General features: G+C 28.1%; 1 protein-coding gene across 27 annotated transcripts in view; it reads right to left on the reverse strand.

The window, feature by feature from the left end:
* LOC111683232 (myosin-G heavy chain) overlaps nucleotides 1–20,672 on the reverse strand; it is a 122,860-nt gene that overhangs the window by 28,090 nt on the left and 74,098 nt on the right. For 17 of the 27 annotated variants that reach the window (XM_046951432.1, XM_046951429.1, XM_046951427.1 and 14 more), the window contains 10 exons: nucleotides 17,463–19,101; nucleotides 16,964–16,984; nucleotides 14,266–14,354; nucleotides 12,145–12,219; nucleotides 11,489–11,553; nucleotides 11,159–11,379; nucleotides 7,596–7,678; nucleotides 6,657–6,794; nucleotides 5,475–5,627; nucleotides 1,236–1,388 (listed from right to left, as the gene is read on the reverse strand). In XM_046951432.1, coding sequence (XP_046807388.1) covers nucleotides 1,236–1,388; nucleotides 5,475–5,627; nucleotides 6,657–6,794; nucleotides 7,596–7,678; nucleotides 11,159–11,379; nucleotides 11,489–11,553; nucleotides 12,145–12,219; nucleotides 14,266–14,354; nucleotides 16,964–16,984; nucleotides 17,463–19,087 — 2,623 coding nt within the window. In that variant the 5' untranslated portion in view covers nucleotides 19,088–19,101. The remainder of the gene's footprint in view (nucleotides 1–1,235; nucleotides 1,389–5,474; nucleotides 5,628–6,656; nucleotides 6,795–7,595; nucleotides 7,679–11,158; nucleotides 11,380–11,488; nucleotides 11,554–12,144; nucleotides 12,220–14,265; nucleotides 14,355–16,963; nucleotides 16,985–17,462; nucleotides 19,102–20,672) is intronic. The other 10 variants (XM_046951433.1, XM_046951436.1, XM_046951440.1 and 7 more) reach the window with 10 other exon arrangements.

A 20,672-nucleotide genomic window follows, 5' to 3' on the forward strand; every position in this document is an offset into this window, starting at 1 on the left:
CAACATGTTTATATGTATATATTTATATTATATTTGCTGTAATGTCATCTTTTTCTAATTTAACTTAAAACCTTTTATTAAGGCATATCGAAAATTTGTGTGGCGAAAAAATTTACAGCTTAACTTTGGAAAAGCGGACTTAGATATGAGGGTTTAAAATTTGTTTGTGTCATCTGACAAAGTTTTGTGATGTTCGAATCATAATTGTGATGACCTCCATTCGTTCTTAGTTGAAATTTTGTATGGAGTCAAATGTAAATCAGTTCGCAATGGTTAAATCACGATTGAGAGCGTTGAGGCAGAAAAATTGCATTGTGGAACGTAGTTGTATAAAATGATCCAATTTTTTTATTTTCGAAATGTTGACTTTTAAAATTTCATACTTTTTATAATCAAAATAATATGAGTGCATGAGATACAAATTTGTGTGATTGTTTATTTATATGAATGGTTGTAAATGTACTAACGGTGTATGTAATTTTGTGCAATGAAATAAGACATGCAGTGCAGATCAAATCAAACATCAAGTAATTGGAAGGAAAATACAATTAAATAATGAGATAAATGAGAAAACTAGACAAAATAACAAAAATGTTTCTATTCGAATTTTTATAGAACTTGTATTTGAACTGCTGCTGTTAAATAAATTACAAGGAACAGAACATAAAAACATAAACTTTTTCTTACTATAAGAGTTAAAACCTCAAAAACACTGACATATTCTTTTAAAACTGTAGATTTTAATGTTTTTGCTACTAATAGAATTATAGACAATGAAACAAACAATCAAAACATTTAACTTTTCTTGTTTTATTGTTTTCTTTTATTTTTTCTAAGAATAAAAGTTAAAACAAAACTTTTAACCTAAAACTCAGTCCAACATCCGAGGGGGCGGATGTAAAAACATATCAATTACTTTTGAATTGTTTCCTTTTGATTTTATTTTAGTTATATTGTATGTATGTACATAAGAGGGAAAGAGTATAGAGATTGATAACGAATAAGTACGATATAACGACAACTATAAACTAGTATTTATGAAAAATATGTATTTTCATAATTTCTTTTTTACACAGATACTTTTGGTTTAATAAACATTTAATTGTATTTATGCATATCTAGTTGCTACAGTTACAATATATTTAAGTAGAGAGAGAGAAATCAAAATATATGTTGTATGTATAGTTTAATTATTTATTTTTTTTTTTTTGAAAGGAAGGAAGAATTCTACGTACCGATCATAACTCTGGCTGGCACTGCGTTCCATTCCAGCCAGAAGGTAATAAAGGATGAAGTCACCAATATAATGCCAGGTATGAAAACGGTTGTAAAATAATATGCACGATCACGGGTAAATGTTAACTCAACTTGTAGACAACTGTAATTACCTTTAAAAGAACACATACAGAATACAGAAGAAGACACCATGTTGGCATATCATCAAAAGTTGTAAGTTAGTACATAGATTGATTTTTGCTTTTTTAGAATTTATTTTTAAAGATTTTTTTAAATACAGAAATAATACAATAAAGTATACACTACGCGTAACAAGGTGCAAGACCAAACAAATATACTTCTCTCAATAACTTTTTGTTGTTTTTCAAACATAGGCCCCCGATATTTGCTAAATTGTATTCTTATGCTGATGATGCCATAAGCTTATTATTGTCAAAACACCACAATGCAAAATTTGCCAGATTAACTCATAATATATGTTATATGAGATAAAAGCTAAATTTTGCTGTAATTTTTTTTTCGATATCAGCTGTGTATGTAACGATAATCATTAAATTATCGGGCAAAAGCTATTTTATATACTTGATCTCATAATGATAGAGTATGCAAAGGATCTGTTAGTATATAAAAGTATATTCTACAGCTACTATTTACTCATGCGTCTTTTGAAATTGTGTATATCTTTTTATAATTTTTCTAGCATCATAGAAATACATTTTTAGTTTAAAATTCAGAATTTCTAAACATTGAGTGAAAATTATATTAAATATCATTAGAAAACTTGTGGTGTTCCAATGACGTTATTACTTCATAATATAACAACCCTTAAATATTTTTAATGACTTATTTATGTACTTATTTGTAAGCGATCATTACAAGTACCCACGTTTCTCCAATAACATCACCATTTTAAAGTAGTTTTTTGGTTTAAATACATTTGTCCAGTTTAATGTAACTTAGTTATATGCAGGAGATTAATTGATTCTCTTAATCAAATCACTACAGTCTTTACCATAATTTTTAAAACTTTTGACTACAATACCAAATCAGCATTCCTTGTGTTGGGATTTCCAAGAATTTCAATCCATGATTTTTGTATTAAGATCCAAGTCACGAAATTTAGATACTTTTGCAGGATTAGTCCAAAAATCCATTGAGCCAACTTGAACATTTTAATATGTGTTGGGTTTCAAAAGTACCCTTACAAGATGTTGGGTTTATATTGTGGAGGGCATGGTCTACGAGGGCTAGTAGGCATTGAGCCTGTTACTTCATCCTGATCTCAGTTGTACGTAAGTAACTTTTGATTTCATCGGTAAGTTCTTGTCTACTTAACGCGATAATCTTAAACCGCGATACTGATCACTATGAATGTTGTTGAAATTAATAAATGGTGTTTATGAACTACGATGCTTTTCTCGTAAACACGGTGGTAAGGATGTATATAATAATGAATTTGGGCGTCGTAGTCGATTGAGCCCATAATAAAGAAAAATTTAGTGTATTGTGACGTTTAACTCAAAATGGGGAGCTTAGAGAATTCAAAGCTAAACATAAGATACTTCTTGTTTAAAATTACGGGTTACACTCGTCACTTAACGAATGACTGACTATCACTAAGATAATTTACAATACATCCCTTTAATATGTTTGGACTGCAGGATATCCTTGAGGAGTTTGTATGACGGACTGCATCGAAAGTCTTCAGTCTAGCGCCGCTAGGGGTGTCCTATTAAGGCAAGTTTTATTAGAGTGGATATGGTGATTAATAGTGAGATGGAGATGTACAACACATTTTCTAAATAAGGTTTTATATAGGACAAATATAGGCCGATCGTCGATAAATTTGGGAAAAGGATATATTTTTAAATAACAGTATTGTTGAGTTTCATTGCGATACAAATGGTTACAAGTCTATTTTAGACGTTTAAAATATTTTTTGAAGGGGGGTATGTATAGGGGCTGGGGTAAATAAGGGCCTATCATTACGAAAATCTGCAGTGTCATTTATACATATATAGAACTTATTTGTTCCAATTTTTAGAGAGATAATACAATATTTGACGTAATTATGGCATAAAAAGTTCAAATCGGGAGGTACGGTTGTATGGGGGCTAGGTGAAATAATGGACCGATTTCAGCCATTTTCAATAGGATTTGTCCCTGTGCCAAAAACCATGCTTGGTCCAAATTTCATCATTATTTTCATTAATTTCAATTATCTTGAAAATTGCGGCCTGTACCTTGCGCACAAATTTTAGATGGACAACCAGCCAACAGGACAGACGGACATGTGTTAATCGACTCAAAAAAAGATTCTGAATCGATCGGTATACTTTAAGGTGGGTATTGGACCAATATTTTTATGTGTCACAAACATCAGCACGAACGTATAATACCCCCCCACTATAGTGGTGTAGGGTATAAAAACTGGGGAAGTAGAAGTTCCTCAAGAGTTTTCGCGACTGATGAGAGAAGGAAGGGTTGACCATCTTTCGCGTTGTTTTCTGGTTTAAGTATTACGATTGCTCGACCCTTACTGCAGTAATTTGTTATTATCAGGCTTTATCAAGCATTATACTCCCCGCTCCACAAGAGGTTTCAGCATCAGTATGGATCGTCTTGTTTGCCCCTGCATATTTAAGAGAGGTGTAGAGTTGTGAAATATCCGAAACTGCGAGGTTGTGGAACAACTCTTCGTTTCGCTTTTTTTCCTGGGATCTCAATAACTATACAAATAAAACACTTTGTAGAAAATCTTTAATTGAAACATGTCAATAATTTGCTAAAAATATTTTAATTTATAAAGGAAACATGAGTTTTTTTCAGGTGTAAATTTAATTCTTTAAAACAAGTGCAATTTGGCAGTACACTTGTACGATCAATAGCGATGAATCCAGTCATTATTAGATAATTAATTTCTAATAGATAGAAAGAGAGTAAGTATAAGTTAATAAACACAAAGAGAGTAACAGACGCTCTCTAAACCTCAGTGCCGTCAAGGTTTTTAGAATATACATGATCAAAATCCATTAATTTATTTTTTTTTTGGTACGTGATAGTTTTGAATTGAAAGAATAAAGTTATTGAGAAAATAGTTTGATCTTACAAATATATTAAGGCAGTGCATATAGTAGAAGTATATATATTTTCTAAATGATATTATTGCATTAATTTTATCGGTGTAATAGTGGACGTAGGACTTTAACAATAATTTTAGACACACTTTACAATATGTTCAACATTTTAACAAATATATAGATCTTCTAGGACTAAAACCCTAAATTATATTCTCAATTTGAAAACGTTTTTATCGAATATATTCCTATTACTATTAGATACTAATCCTAGATTTCTTTAACCTAAAACTGTTTATAACTAATTTTTGCTTTCAGAATAATAAACGATACGATTAATTGGGAGAAAGGTTCATGCATAAAACACATAAATTATGAATTATAAAAATTTGCAGTGAATTGGGAAGTGATTTTGAAATTATTTTTTTGTTCAATATCCGTATAGCAACTGTATTGTAATATATATAAAACATATTGTCAATTTATACTTTAATATACTTAAAGAAATATGTCAGAGATACGATTTATTGGTTTATGGATGTAGTTTTAAAAACTAAATAGAAAAAAAGGATTTCAAATGAAAAACGTCTAATATGTATAAAAATTGAAAAGGTATTTTATTAAAAATGTAGGTATTTTTTATAAATTAAAATAAGTTTTAAAAATTATACAAAAAGTATACAGTTCTTAAGGCAAAACATTTGTAAAAATGTTAAATGAGGCTACCAGGCAGATTGTTAATGTTTCAAGTAATAGTTGGTGGATTGGTTTACGATTGATTGACTGACTGGTCAGTGAAATGTTTGAAAAATTAAAGGTGAATTGGAAAAATCAAACAACTAAGAAAAATAAATACAAAGGAATAGTTAAAATAATCATGTAAATTATTATCTGAAGATGGTGGCAGCGGCGGCAAAGTAAAATTATAAAACAAGATCCAAATAAAATGAGTTCAATTTTATTTAATTGTTGTGGTGGTGACAAAAAGGAAATGGTGTTGGTTTGATTTTCTAATGTTTTAAAATGAAAATACAGTTTAAATATAACTGTTTTCGATTTTATAGTTGTTGTACAGTGTTTGTTTTTTTATTATATTTTTTTGGAGGGATTTCATTTTGTAAATGATTAAAGTAGTAGATGGTGTTGAATGTGAATTGTTACCTATCATGGATCTAGCCGGTACAGCATTCCATTCTAACCAGAATGTTATAAATGATGACGTCACCAATATAATGCCAGGTATAAAAACGGTGGTGAAATAGAATGCTCGATCTCTGGTAAATATTAAATCGACTCTAAGACAGCTGTAGTTCCCTTCATAATTAAAATTGGAATAATAGTAGAAAGTGATAGATATGTATAAATCTTTTAAATACAAACAAACAATAAAACGCCGTTTTTTATTAAATACTTCAAACTCTATTATTTTTTAATTTTTTTCAGCTACGAATTTCAACCAAATTAAAGGCCAAAAACGAAACTAAATAAAACGGCAAATCTAAAACTAAAAATAGTTTAAATAATTAACTGATTTCTATAATTATAAGGAGCAAATTATTTATTTATGCATATTTATGTATGTAAGTTTGCAAAAATCATATTAATTAATTAAATTTAGCAAATGCAAAATATTTTATTTTAAAATCAATATTAGAAAGAAAGCCATTCTCATTTGAAGAACGATTAGAAAAAGAAAATAATATAAAAATCTCCAATTCTTGTTTCCAAATATTAATTATGCAGCAATGGCATGTAGCAAAAGCTAATTAAAATTTTAAATCTATTTTCCAAAATAAACAATTCAATATATTTCTTACTAAAAACAAACTATTGAAAATAATCTAATTACTCATACGTATAGTAAATATTTTGTTTGTAATGTAATTTAAATACATTTTTTTGTTTAATAAATATTGGCTAAATTACTTGCGAATTTGTTAAGAAATTAAATTTGTTCATATCGTTTAAAATCTACATTAAAATAACACAACGAATTCATTTAAATTCAATAAGAGAATTTTAATTACTAGAAAAAAATGTTTGGTATAAAACAATAATGATAAAGAACATTAAGTCAGACATGTGAATATAATTAAATTAAATATACAATAGAAAAATATTTTTAACAAATAAATTAAAACAATAGACATTTTGTTAAAATAAAATAAAACGCTTCTACGCTACAACAAAAGAATTCAATACAAAACAAGAAACGAGAAGAACATTAAAAATAAAAACTAAACGCAATTAATACAGAACACTTTAAACGACAAAACTAATTTCTGCATTTGGAAAGAAAGATAAACTATTAAACAAGAGAAAATGCTTGCATTGTGGACTCACCTCTCCAGCTATTTTGATCACAGGCAGTTGTTTGATTTTTTATCAAATATGCATTTAATGTCGTCAATGAAGGACTTTTGCGTAAAGTATCCTCATCGTTTTTCCAAACGTATTTTATTTGGGCCTCTTCATACGAAACTGTAATAGAAGATACATATTAAACTTAAATACATATTAAACAGTTATTTATTAAAAATATCTAAATTAATTTGGTACTTTCGAGTTATAAACACTTTTATACCCTTCACCTTCGTGAGAAGGTTATTTCGTTTGTAATTTCCACAATATAATTTTCAGACCCTATAAATTATATAAATATATATTCTGAATCCTTATAGATAGCGGAGTTGATTAAGCCACGCGGTCTCTCTATTGAAAACAGGTTTCTGAAGACCCCAGATATCTTCGGGATACAAATCTTATATAATTATTTTAGAAGTTTGCTATTTAAAATCAGCAAAATGCGCCCATAAATAACGGAGATATAAGCAAAAATCCGAGGCATCCTCTGAAAATTTCATCAAAAAAAGACAACACTGTGTATTGGAAAAAAATATATATGTTTCGGATGTCTGTTGGTTTTATTGCGTTTTGTATTATGTTTTTGTTATTTGTGTATTTTATTTTGTATGTTAGAATGTCTGTTGGTTTTATTGCCTTCTGTATTTTATTTCGTTTAGCGTTTGTTTTGCTAATGATATAATAATGATATAGTTGGATAAATATAAATTTTATAAAATTTTATAAAATTAAAATTAAATATAAATTTTATAAAAATAAATATTTTTTAAATATACTATGGTGAAGGGTATATAAGATTCGTCGCAGCTGAATATAGTACCCTTACTTCTTAAATTTAAATTTATAAGTATGTATAATAAAGTTTTAATAAAATTTTTTTACCAAATTCATAAAATGTTTTCATTGTTTAATACTTACTGCTTTCCATAGAAAATGAACATTTTGGATCATCGAATGGAAATATATGTAAACTTCCCTGACAGGATAAAATTAGGTGTCGTCTAAAAAGAAATTAATGCAAAATATCAGTAATTTGTTTAAATATATCTATAGAAAAGAAATTTGATGATTATAGTTCTAATGGTTAACAAAAAATTCGAATTTTTGTACTTAAATTATATTGGGGGTTTACCGGCTCCTATTGCTAACCGCTCAGTTGTTCCACCAATGTTCACTAAAGTCAAAGTTGTTTTTGCAAAATTTTGGAGGTTCTAGCTCTAATTTCTTCTCAGATATTTGACCCTTATTGTTGCTTACTTACTTTTTTTGCACAAATAATAAATATTAAAGTTTTTCTTGTAAAATGTTAGCATTATAGCTTTATATGTTTTATATTGAGGGTGTAACGACCCCTTTTTTTAGTCTTCCCATTTCTGGCTAAAGTATTCATTTTGTTACTAATATGGACTTTAATAACTTTAACTGATATAAATATATTCTCATAAATACTAATTAAATATTTTTTGAAATGCCACTCCCACTATCCCAAGTCCGCTCATTTTGTCAAAGTTGTACATATACAGATATGTTAAGACTCTAGCTATAGCAGTTTCTAATTTAACAATTTTTGTCGATTTCGTAACGTATTCGTACCGACACCCCAAATCCGAATCGTATAAAAAGTTGCTCAGTATTCGGAACTTTTTGTTTGAGGAAATACTAAAAGATATGTAGATTTGTCGGTGAGAATTCGTTACGGAATCTGATGAAAATTCCTGGGAAAATTTTGAAGGAATTGAGAAATGCGATTGAAGTCTGACAAATGTCTGATAAAATGACCGACAGTTATACGAAAATCTTATTAAATATAAGAAAAGTCGGATAAATGTCTGATAAAATGTCCGACAGTTCGTACAAAAATGTGATCAAGTATAAAAAAATGACCTGACTATTCTGATCAACGTCTGATGAAAACTATTTTTATATATATAATTTTTTATGGTTTAATTTTAATAATAATTTATAAGCTTCCATTACTCATGATGACTTCTTAAGGATGCATAAATAAATAATAACAGCAACTTTTAAATTAATTTTAAAACCATACTATTTACATATTATATATGAAAATAGAAAATATATTTAAAACTATAAAACTAAACCATAAAAACTTATGTAATTTTTTACCAATTATTGTGTATTACCAAAATTTAAAAAAATTTAAATAAAAATCATCGGATTTATAAAATGTGTAAACTATTCTCTTTTATGTCTAAAGAATACTATAGGAATAAAAAATAATTGTCGTAGCTTAAAAATTCCCTTTCGACAGTATAAGTATAAGAATTATTTCAAAAAATTCTTGACATCAGACATGTCTGTTTACCCTGCCAACAATTTCTATCCGAATTGTAACCATAACGTTACATCTTAAAGTTTAAAACAATCTAATTTGATATAATCTGAGTTAATAAAAAGTGAAAAGTTATTATCATTTAATTTTACTTTTGGTATATTAAGGGCGAGTTTTTCTGATAAAGATAATCTTCATTCTTTGGTTAAACCTGGTTTAATATGTTTCGTGTTTTTCAGTTATCAGTAAAGTTACTTATTATCTTAGTTTAACTGAGTTTAATTGACCAATTAATTTTGTTTTAATAATTATTGTTTTAAATGTTCATTGTTTATGTTTTTGACTGAAATCTTGGAAATACTAACAAAGTTAACTGAAAAACACAATCATCGGTTAAAGTCCGCCTAAATTTGTTCTGAGTTTAATCTAACAGCAAGTTAAGCCTAGTTTAACTGATAAGTAAGAAACCTGCCCTAAAACGCACTAAAATTTAACAAAATTATGATCAAAATTAGAAAGTAATGTATATTGTTTTTGTAAATTTTTTAACTTAGCACTAAGAAACATAAAATTGGACCCTTATAGTGACTATTTAGTTCATGTATCCAAAAGTAAACTCAAATTTGCTGGCAGGGTAGTGGGTACTTTTAATACATTCTTTGTATGTGTGTGTGGCACATCGCCTAGTCGAAGTATACCCAAACACACGTACATTCTTATATATAAAAGATAGATATAATAAAAGTTAACGTATCAGGGTCCAAGTTATGAAAGTAATTCCTGAAAATTTTTATACCTTTCCTATTTGTTGATTGAATATGTATAACATATAAACATTAAGAACAAACGAAGTGTTGAGGTTCTTGGATGAAAAGAAGTAACAAGGTTAACTTGAACTCACAGACGGAAGTATATATCATAATCAGTCAAAATATGATTCTGATCTAATATGCTATGCATATAATACGGATTCAGTTTTATCTCTAAACTAACATATTTTTAAAAGCATTATGCTAATTAAAGTTTTTTCTTCGAGATGGGTTTTCTAGGATCTATGTTCAAATATGGCCAGATCATTATGGGTGTAAGATATGGTGTTCAATTATTCATGTTTTTTGACTTATTCGGTTTATTCGTCAAATAACTATTTTGGTTTTACGTTAGCCGATTAATAATTGGATAATTGAAAATTATTCGGTTAATCGATTAAAATGAAACTAGATTTTTTTACGATAATTTTTTTCCTCTTATAAACATAAATCTTACATTCTATATATTTTTTTTATAAAGTTTTTTCTGAAGTATTATAAATTATTTCTTTTTATGTGAAATCATTTTCTTTATATAGAAGTTAATATTTTTAAGACTTTTCAACGAGTTCAAAATTCAGATAAAAATATTTCATCGAAATCGGCTGTAGAAGTAAAGGATCATTACTTTTCATTATATATTTTCAAAAATCAGAAGTACTGTTATAAAAATCATCAAATAATTGTTCTTTATTATAGAAAATTATTAAAAAATTAAGAAAGGAAGAAAAGTTATCACAAAAATTTTAAATTTTGTAAAATTTAATTTTACTGTTAAATAGTGAGTTTTTCTCAATCGGTTAATTGATGAAAATTATTCGGTTTATTCATTATTTGAAATTTGACAATTCGGACCAATATTTTTTTGTATAATGAACATCATTACAACGTCATAATACCCTATTACTATCCTAAGAAATAACTTTCAAAGAGGCGAAAAGTAAGTAGAATATGTTCCATGAAAGTACTGAAAAAGACTTCTACAGGACTTTTTCATGATGATTATTACACAATATTATTACACAATTATTACATGATTATTACACAAGCTTGTCATAGGAGGGATGTCCTTTTTATTTGATTTCAAATTCACTTCATCAGAAGTCATTCTCAAGAAGTAATTTCAATATTCTTTTTTTGGAAGTTATTAGGAAGTAAAATTGTAGTATGAATGTTTAACTGCAGTATTTGTTGGGTCATTAGGATAATACTAGTAGTAACAATGTTGGTAGCAGCAGATGTATGTATGTAAGAATGTACTTGTGTAATTAATAAATACATATTCATAGTTTTCAACAACAGAAAATATGAATATAGTACATTTATATACATATATGTCCATAAGATAAAATAATAATAAACGTTTCTTTTATACACACCTCATTGCGTACGTAATGGTCCCGTTCCGGTAAATTCTTAAAGCAAAATGCATGGGTATAATGGGATCCTTAAAGTCGCCGTGCATAATGAAATAAGTGTCCGGCGTCCAAATGCTATCGTGATGATGCAATGCATTTAGAAAATCATAATGTGACTTGTTGCCATATTGTAAACGAGGATCATTCCACTGTTGATTCAACAGAAATTCCACTTCATATTTCTAAATTAATTTAAATTTTATTCATTAAGATGCAGAATAAGACATAACAAAAACAAAAAAAAAATAAAATTATAAATTCAAAATTAAGTAATGTTTAAATTATAGTTACCAGACTACTCTCATCGGGCGATGCTAAACTAAGTAGTAAAACGTTCACATTTACCGTAAGAGTACCTGTTTGTTGTAGTTGTTGTCGTTGTGGTTAACAAATTATGTTATAACAAATAGAAAAAATATAAATAACAAATTAATTAATATTATTTTAATAATAATTTCAAGGAATTGCTTTCTAAAGAAATTAACGTTAAAAGAACAAAAATACATATGGGTACGAACACAATGTACTAGAACGAATTGTGGTAAAAGTACAAAAATTATTTAGTCATCTACTAAATACATATGTAAGTGGTACATAAATTAAGTTAAAATATAAATGATTATTTATGAAAAAAACACAAGTAATAAAATTGATTGCCGTGGATTGCCACAAAACTTAAATCAAAAAGAATACTCAATTAAACAAAATAATGTTAAACATAATATTATAAAGAAAAAATTAATTAAACGATTTATTGCCGCAATGATCATTTGTGTTAAGCGGTACTTTAAATTACTTTAAAATATAATAAAAATATTAATATATGTTTAATGTTGTCTTTAAAAAGTGTCATAAAATCAAATTCAAATGACAGAACTATTTAACTGGCATATTTGTAAATCTCTACGATAGATTAAGATTTTAAGTCAATTATAAAATTAACAAACCGCGTCTATGTGGTCTCCTTGAATTTAGTTCTGTAGCCATATCTGGTGATGACAATCCACAGCAAAAGTCTTCATCTGTAAAATTTAACTTATTTAAAATCGATTTTATATATTGATTTAAGATAAAAAAACTATTCATTGAATTACATATTAATCTGCAAATATTAGGAAAAACAATGAATATTGAAAATATTTAAAAAGTCTAGGTTTCCATTAACTTTGTTTTTCTGGTTATTTTGGAGCTGTCCTGGTATATATAAATTTAAAAATAGAACTAAATAAAAACACCAATAGAATTCTCTAGGTTTTAATGTTCAAAACAAACAAATTTTCCTCTTAGTATACTAGACTAAAGATTGGACTATAGAAAAGACTTTATACTAGAATATATATAAAGACTAAACTATATACTATATACAGACTGTATACTATAATTAAGACTAGACCACAGCCTAAATTATACACTAGACTATAGACTAGACTGCAAACTAGACTAGAGTACGGTCTATACTAGACTATAGGCTTTAGTAGACTATAGACTTGAATAGATTATAGAATTGACTAGATTATGGACTAGATTATAGAATAGACTAGACTAAAAACTAGGCTATAAACTATACTATAAAGTAGACTATAAACTGGACTATAAACTAGACTATAGGCTTGACTATAGACTAGAGTGTAGACTGGACTATAGAACAAACTATAGATTAAACTATAGACTAGACTATAGACTAGACTATAGACTAGACTATAGACTAGACTATAGACTAGACTATAGACTAGACTATAGACTAAACTATAGATTAAACTATAGACTAGACTATAGACTGGACTATAGACTAGACTATAGACTAGACTATAGACTAGACTATAGACTAGACTATAGACTAGACTATAGACTAGACTATAGACTAGACTATAGACTAGACTATAGACTAGACTATAGACTAGACTATAGACTAGACTATAGACTAGACTATAGACTAGACTATAGACTAGACTATAGACTAGACTATAGACTAGACTATAGACAAGACTATAGATTAGACTATATGGTTGTAGAATATTTGAGACTAGAAAAGAATCAACTAATTTCGTAGACCTTGTTCTATGGAAATGCGCATCCCATTTGTCATAATACTTTGCAAATAAATTTAATATAATAATTACTTTAACACGTTAAAACCACCATTTATATATTCTATTTATTTTTATTTATTTTATTTGTTTTAAATTATTGTTTTATATTTGAAACATGAGTACTTCTTTCTGGTAGATTTTTTACAAACATTTTATATATGTTTCCATTTTAAATGTAAAACTCATGAAACCGGAAATAACAGTATATCCGGTCAATTTATTTTAATGTAACCATCATTGGTCTTTGGCTGGTATTTGTTAACATTACTATAAAATGCCATAGGAATAGATACAAATTGACAGGGACATTTTCAACTTGAACAGTGTTTAGAGAATATCATAATGAAAATAACAAGTACTTTAGTAAATGAAATTTTTCAATAATTTTTTCTACAATACAAAACAATAAGCAATGACATCAATAGCGTTGAAGATGATGTCTGTCATCTATACGGCAACACTTTGCCCCTTCAATTAATTCTTTTGAATTAATTGTCTTCTTCATATTTCAATAGGAATCCTTTTTCATACATACACTCAGACATTCGTGTTTATGTGCAGTTATGTATAGAATTATAGAAACAGGATAAACTAGTAGAGGTTATAGACTGAAGAGGCAGAGAGTAAAACATTAGTTGTCTAAAAACGTAAGTATAAAAGAAAGTACAAGTGAGCTAATTTGATAGCTTTTTGTCTTTGTTATGATTGAACAAAAATCTAATTAAGACAGGATCTTTTAAATTCGTTAAGTCAATTAAACAGTAAATTTGAGCAATCTCAAAAAAGAATTAGTTCGCAAAAAATCTTTTTTGAAATTGTTAGAAAACTATAGGCAAAACACAATTTCTTTTAACCTTTTTTCCTGGAACGACCCAGACCTAGTATATTATTATGCTCACAGATGTGTTGCATGTATATACATATAAATTTGAGATTCAAATATAGATAACTTCACAGACATACACAATATTAACTTACCATTAACTGGCGGCAACAATCGTTTATCGTAACGCTTTTTTTCCAACAATAAATCCAAAATTTCTTTGTCTGAGCTTGACTCGTCAAATCTGCAAATGAATCATTGAAAGGCAATGGCAAAAGAAAAAATATCGTTCCATTGTTAGTGACGAAACAAAAAAATCATAAATTTCAAAGCTTAACAATTGAACAATTAAAGTGTTAGTCGAGAAAAAGATATGACAACAGAAATTGTTAAAAACATGAGACTAGTTTTAGGTGGCCAGATGCAATATTCTTTAAATCATAAGTGCTGTAAAATAATTCAAATATTAGGTAAGATAGAAATAACTAGTTCTACAAGGATAAAAATCACTTTTAATTTTTATATCATTGTAGATACATATACTGAAAATAATTTATAAATAATATATACGAAAAATGTCTCACATTGTACGAAATACTTTGTGTTTTCGTACTAAGCAAAATAAATTTAGTAAAAAATTTTTTATTTTACGAAATATTTTTTTAATAACATAAATATATGTATATGAAAAATATATTACAAAAGATTTTCGTACTTTCGTAAAATAAGATAAGGGGTTGATTTAAAAATAGTTTGTATTATACAAGAAATTTTCGTGTATATTACGAATTAATTGTTCGTGAAGTTGATTGATTATTTTCTGTATACTATAAAGTTATATATGTAAGCTTGGAAAAAAATCTAGAAAGTGCATTTTTTGGGGTGAAAACAGCGGCCTAAATAATTCATAAAAAATTTCAGATCATCTGGTCATCTTTATCTCAGTTTTAGTTATAGAAGTAACATATAAAGTGATCAATTTATTGTGTGAATACAAATTCAATTTTAGCGAAATAAAGTGTTTTTAGGTAATAATAAATAAATAATATTTTAAAATAATTTACGTGATTTGAAAAACAAATGCAAATAAGTGGTAAGTATATGTCGAAAGGAACGTTTAAAATAAATTATTGTGAATAGTGATGAATGTAATAAAAAACGACGTAAATCTTATGCCTTTCATAATTTAAAAAGCCTGGCCGACCATTTGATACTCTACACCAGTGAATAGTATGTAAAAAATGTGGTTTATTATACCCTACACCACTATAGTGGGGAGGGTATTATGCGTTTGTGTAACACCCAAAAATATTGGTCCTACATCGGCTCAGAATCACTTTCTGATTCGATTTAACTATGTCTGTCCGTCCGTCTGTCTGTGTGTCCATGTAAGTAAACCTTGTGACCAAGTTAAACGTTTTAATATGTCAACAAAACATGACAAAACTTAGAGAACTCTAAATGATACTACCAATTTTTGTTATGATCGGGTGCCACTTGACCCTAGCCCCCATACAAAATTCCCTTCAGAATAATAACCTGAAGATCAAAATTAACTTATAACACTAATAACACGATTAAATTGTACAAAAATTATTTTAAAATAGACGCAAATTCCTCTACCAACATTAATGAGGATAATCCCATATTTACCACTACTCCCCTATGAGCCGTCTTTTGGAAAATCTCTTTTTGAATAAAAAATAAGTAAAAATATTCTGGAATAAAGTTAAAAAAATAACTGTTTAATTTTTTACAAAATAATCCATATTTTTAATATAATGACTGGTGTAGGGTATCATATGGTCAACCATGCCCGACTATACATTCACACTTGTTTTTAACAATAATGCCTTTAAATTGATTTCTGCTCTAATTCCAGATGTATGAATTGATTTTTAAACCAATTTAGAAAGGGACTTTGTAAGGGGACTAGGGTCAAATGAAGCCTGATCACCAGTACCATTCAGACTTGCACAACTAAGTTTTGCTAATTTTGGTAAAGCATTAAGCTTAATTATGGACTCAAAAGCCCTATTTTGGAGGTACGGTTGTATAGGGGCTAGTTCAAATAATTTGCAATAAGCATCGTCCTTGGACCAAATGAAACAATGGTGTCAAGTTTCATCAAATTATCTCTAAAATTGCGAGTCGCAATTTGGGACATGTAGTTTGATTCATGGACGGACATAGCTAAATCGATAGGTATACAGTGTGTGACAAAATGTGTAAATGATGGTAAAATATGTAAACTTTCGGTCTAATTTTTTAAACTAAAAACGATATTTAGAAAAGTTTTATGTCTTTTAAATATGTATTTAGAGAAGATATTGGAGAAGAATGGATTTTAAGATGGCGTACAACATTTAATAAATCATATTGTCTTCGAGCAAAGGATATCTAAAATCGAAGATGGAACAATTCAGCTGCGGGCAATCAAAGTAAAGTCTGCATTAAAAGTTTGTCGGCCTGTATCGATAAAATAACTTTATATTGATTATGCTGCTTACAGTTTTAAATTTATAATGTAAAGTATTAAAACATATTCTACTATAGTCAACATATAAAAACGTGACTTAAAGATGATTAATTGTATTATTAACATTGCGATGAAACTTTTTCATAAAAAAAGGATTCACAAATATTGTATATGCACAAATATGACCATTAGAAAAAACGTGGGTCCACTAACACTCTTAAATTGAAAATGTATTTGAAAAAGAAAAAAAAATAAACAACAAACAATAAAAGAAAATAAATTAAACGACATGCATTTAAATTTACAGCCAATTACAAAAAAATTAAAAGAAATGGTTTGAAAATTTAGAAATAATTTGAAGAGTGTGCACTTACTTCGACCAATCGATGCCTTTACTGAAATTGATTTAAAAAATATAAAAAATACAATTTTTAAATAGTGTAGAATGGATAAAAAATAATAATTTAACATAATATAAAAAAATTAAATGATATTCATAAAAGTGCTCTTGAAATGATAAAAAGAGATTTTAATAAACTAAATTTAAAAAGGAGACTAGAAGGAATACAAAGTTACATTAATCATGCTTGAATTGAATTAAACTTTTATTAAAATAAATCGAAAGTAATAAATTAAATTACATATTAAAAAATTAATATGCAATTACATCTTACGTTGCGGTTAATTAATCAATTAATTAATTAATTAATTAATAATTTAATTAATTAATTAATAATTTAATTAATTAATTAAGTATTATGAAAGTTTGTTTTTCAGATTCGATTATTGGTTTGCAAAATGATCGAATCTCAAGTGTGATTGTGTGTGTGGTGTGGCGTGAAGAAAACAAAAAGCACACAGTCAACAACTTACATGGGATGTTTATCTACGGATGTGGTGTCTGATTTGGTGGTTGCAGCGGATGTGATTGATGTCAAATAACATAAAACCAGAATAACACTGGAGGCGGTGTAGAAATTGATCGTGTTACGTAGAAAACTATAATAATTTTGACCAATATAATTGAAGGCAGCCATATGAGCAGAAGAAGATGCCTGACAATTGTAGTCGTTGTTGTTGCTGCTACAACTTTTATTAAAACGTTTCCTATTGATGTTATTGCTACAACTACTACTAGTATTGCTAGTGTTATTCATGTTAATGTTCATATTCATATCATGGTTATTGTTATTACATCGACTATTTGAGCTAATGGCATCGTGGAGGGAGCAAGAATTGGAAATAGGAGTAGAAGCAGAATTAGTACCAGTAGTACTAGTAGTAGTTGAGAGCGAAGTTGTATTAGAAGTAGTAGAAATAGTGTTGAAAATAGTGTAGGATAATGAGTTGTTGGTGGTGCAATTGGATTTATTTAGTAAATGATGTTTTCGCTGACAATAGCCTCTATATGGTTCAGACTTATTATGGTTGTTGTTTGTGTTGTTAATGCCGTTGTTAGTGTTATTATTCCCGTTACTGACGATGCCATCGCTTAGGCAATTTTTTATAAACAGTGTATTAATGCCCATCAAAGACTCTGCCACTGTTGCACAATTGGCCATCACCTTCATTAAATTGTTTTTTAAATCGAGGGCATTCGATGCTAAGGCGGTTCTGGCATGTGAAATTGTCTTTTGCAAACAATGGCCAGTTGCACTGCGTGTGTTAGCAAATGTGGCAAAGTCGTTGGTTTGAGTAGCAACACAGTTGCAGTTACACAAATGCGTTTCGCATTGTTGTCCATTGCGTAACGTGTTTTCTGTGTGTTTTGGATAGAAAAAAGATAAATGACAGCGGCAGTAATTATTGTTGCTACAGTTGCTTCTACTGGAACAAGTGTTGCAGTTCTTGCTGTTGCTACTGTTGTAATAGTTGTTGGCGTTGATATAATTTAAGGGCTTTGGGTTTTGTCTTGTATAATTTTCAATTTCGTCGCCAGCAAGTTCTGGTTGTTGTTTATTTTGCTGCTCACAGCAAAATCTATTGTGGCAGGCAAGAGGATAACAATTGATGCAAGATTTTTGTAGGCCTAGAACTGTGTTGTCTTTCTCCTTTACAAAATTGAGCGTTTCTTGCGGAACTTTGTAATTGCTCCGGTTTATGTACTCTTTCGATTCTAAACTATAAAAGTTGCTTTTGTTTTTATTTTCTTCTTTCTTGTAGTTCTTGCTGTTGTCCTGAATTTTGCTATTGTTGCAAATTTTACTAACTGTTGCAGTTGAAGAAAAAGTCTTATTGGCTTTAGTATTTATTGTTGTATTAGTAGTTGGTAGCTTTTGTTGTTGTTTTTGTTGTACTCGTACAAGTTGGCAGTCGTCGTTAGTGTGATTCTTTGTAAAGTATTGATTCAATTTACTACTGTATGTGTTATTTTGAAGGAGTTGATTTCCCGTTTTGATGTAACAATTTTTTGTTCTATAGCTTGGGGCTATTGTTTTTGTTGAAGATGTTTCATTTATCCGATTTGTTTGTTTGGCTGCTTCATAGGAACAGCCCATGTTATTGTTGTGGCCTGTAATTAAACAAGTATAAAGATATGTGGATTAATATTGGAATTATATATTCTCATTATATACATATTACTTGTTAACAATCAGATCTTTGCTTTAATTAAATAATTGGTTTAGAGATAAAAAAACAATCTTTATAAATAAACGAGTCATTATAATGTCTCAAATATGATACTGGGTGGGTTTGTCATACGTTTGTACGCGATACTTAAAAAACTGATGTGAAGGAGAAATGCTGAGATCCTGAAATTGATGTAGTTAAAAGACAAAGACTATAGAAGAACATACATATGTGGGACATAGTGTCAAAAGTGGTTTGATTATGATCTACCTTTAAAGTATGATATCGTATGATAACGATGTGAAGGAGAATTCCTGAGATTCTGAAATTGAGGTAGTAAAAGTATGACATCTGTGTATTTATTATTAAAATACAGAACTGATTTTAGCTACTAACTAAGTTGCATTTTAACTCATTATTTTAACACGGAGATGACACTGGAAGCGAATCATCTACCACTCTTACCTACAAATAACTACTTAAATAAGTATGTATTTACATTAATAGATATAGCCTTTTGAACTCAAAATAATATGTTTATCTATGTGATTATATGTAAATCATTACTAGAATTGCTCAAAATAATGCTGACGATATGTAGTAGTTTTTTTTTTGTAAGTTGTGTCGAATAGGGATTAGGATCATTTTTTTTCGTTTGTCAATTATCAATCAGATCTGAAAGTTCGTAAGTTTTATTTTACTTATGATGGTAGGCACACGTGATTAATTGTTTTTCAAATTAAATTGTGTGATTTTTTTTGATAACTTTCTTAGTGATTGAAAAAATACATAATGATTGTGATTGAAAAAAAAATTGGGTTTTAGAATATCAGTAATAGTGGACAATAAGATATAATAGTTTTTTCGAAGCACGAAAAAAATTAAATTAAATTAAACCCCCGAAATGTCTCTGGGGCGCATGCGCCAAATACAAGGAATTCCTTTTGATGTTGAACAAAATGTTGTTAAAATATGTAAAAAATCAGTCTCAATTTGTTTTAATTTTTTTTGTTAAGTTATATGAATGATGATTTATATTTTAATTCATGAATATAAGTATTACCCATTTTTGTTTTTTATTTTATTTTATTAATGGCAAATCTGCCCCATCGAATCAAGAAAAAATTTAGAATACTTATTTATTAATATTAATTCTAGAACTCCTATAAAAAGTGGCTATGGTCACCCATATACCCTACAAGTTATTATCAATTTTTAACCCACTTTAGAGGTGCAGGATATAAAAACGAAACCACTTTACGCCAAATAATTTTTTTTATTTCACTTCAATTGTAAATAATTATAGAACACAATTATGAAAAATAAACAACAAAATATTTCTTTTAAGTACTTTTATTTTAGACGTTCAGTAAAAACTCTTTAAAGTATTTTTTATTTATTTATTTAAATGCTTTTTATAAACTTCAACAACTAAATAAATATTTTATTGCATTTAATTTGTCTAAAAGTCCATGTCTATCTAAATGAATGCGAGCTAGTTCAAACGATATT

The sequence above is a fragment of the Lucilia cuprina genome, chromosome 5 (genome assembly GCF_022045245.1).
Source record: "Lucilia cuprina isolate Lc7/37 chromosome 5, ASM2204524v1, whole genome shotgun sequence".
NCBI lineage: Eukaryota > Metazoa > Arthropoda > Insecta > Diptera > Calliphoridae > Lucilia > Lucilia cuprina.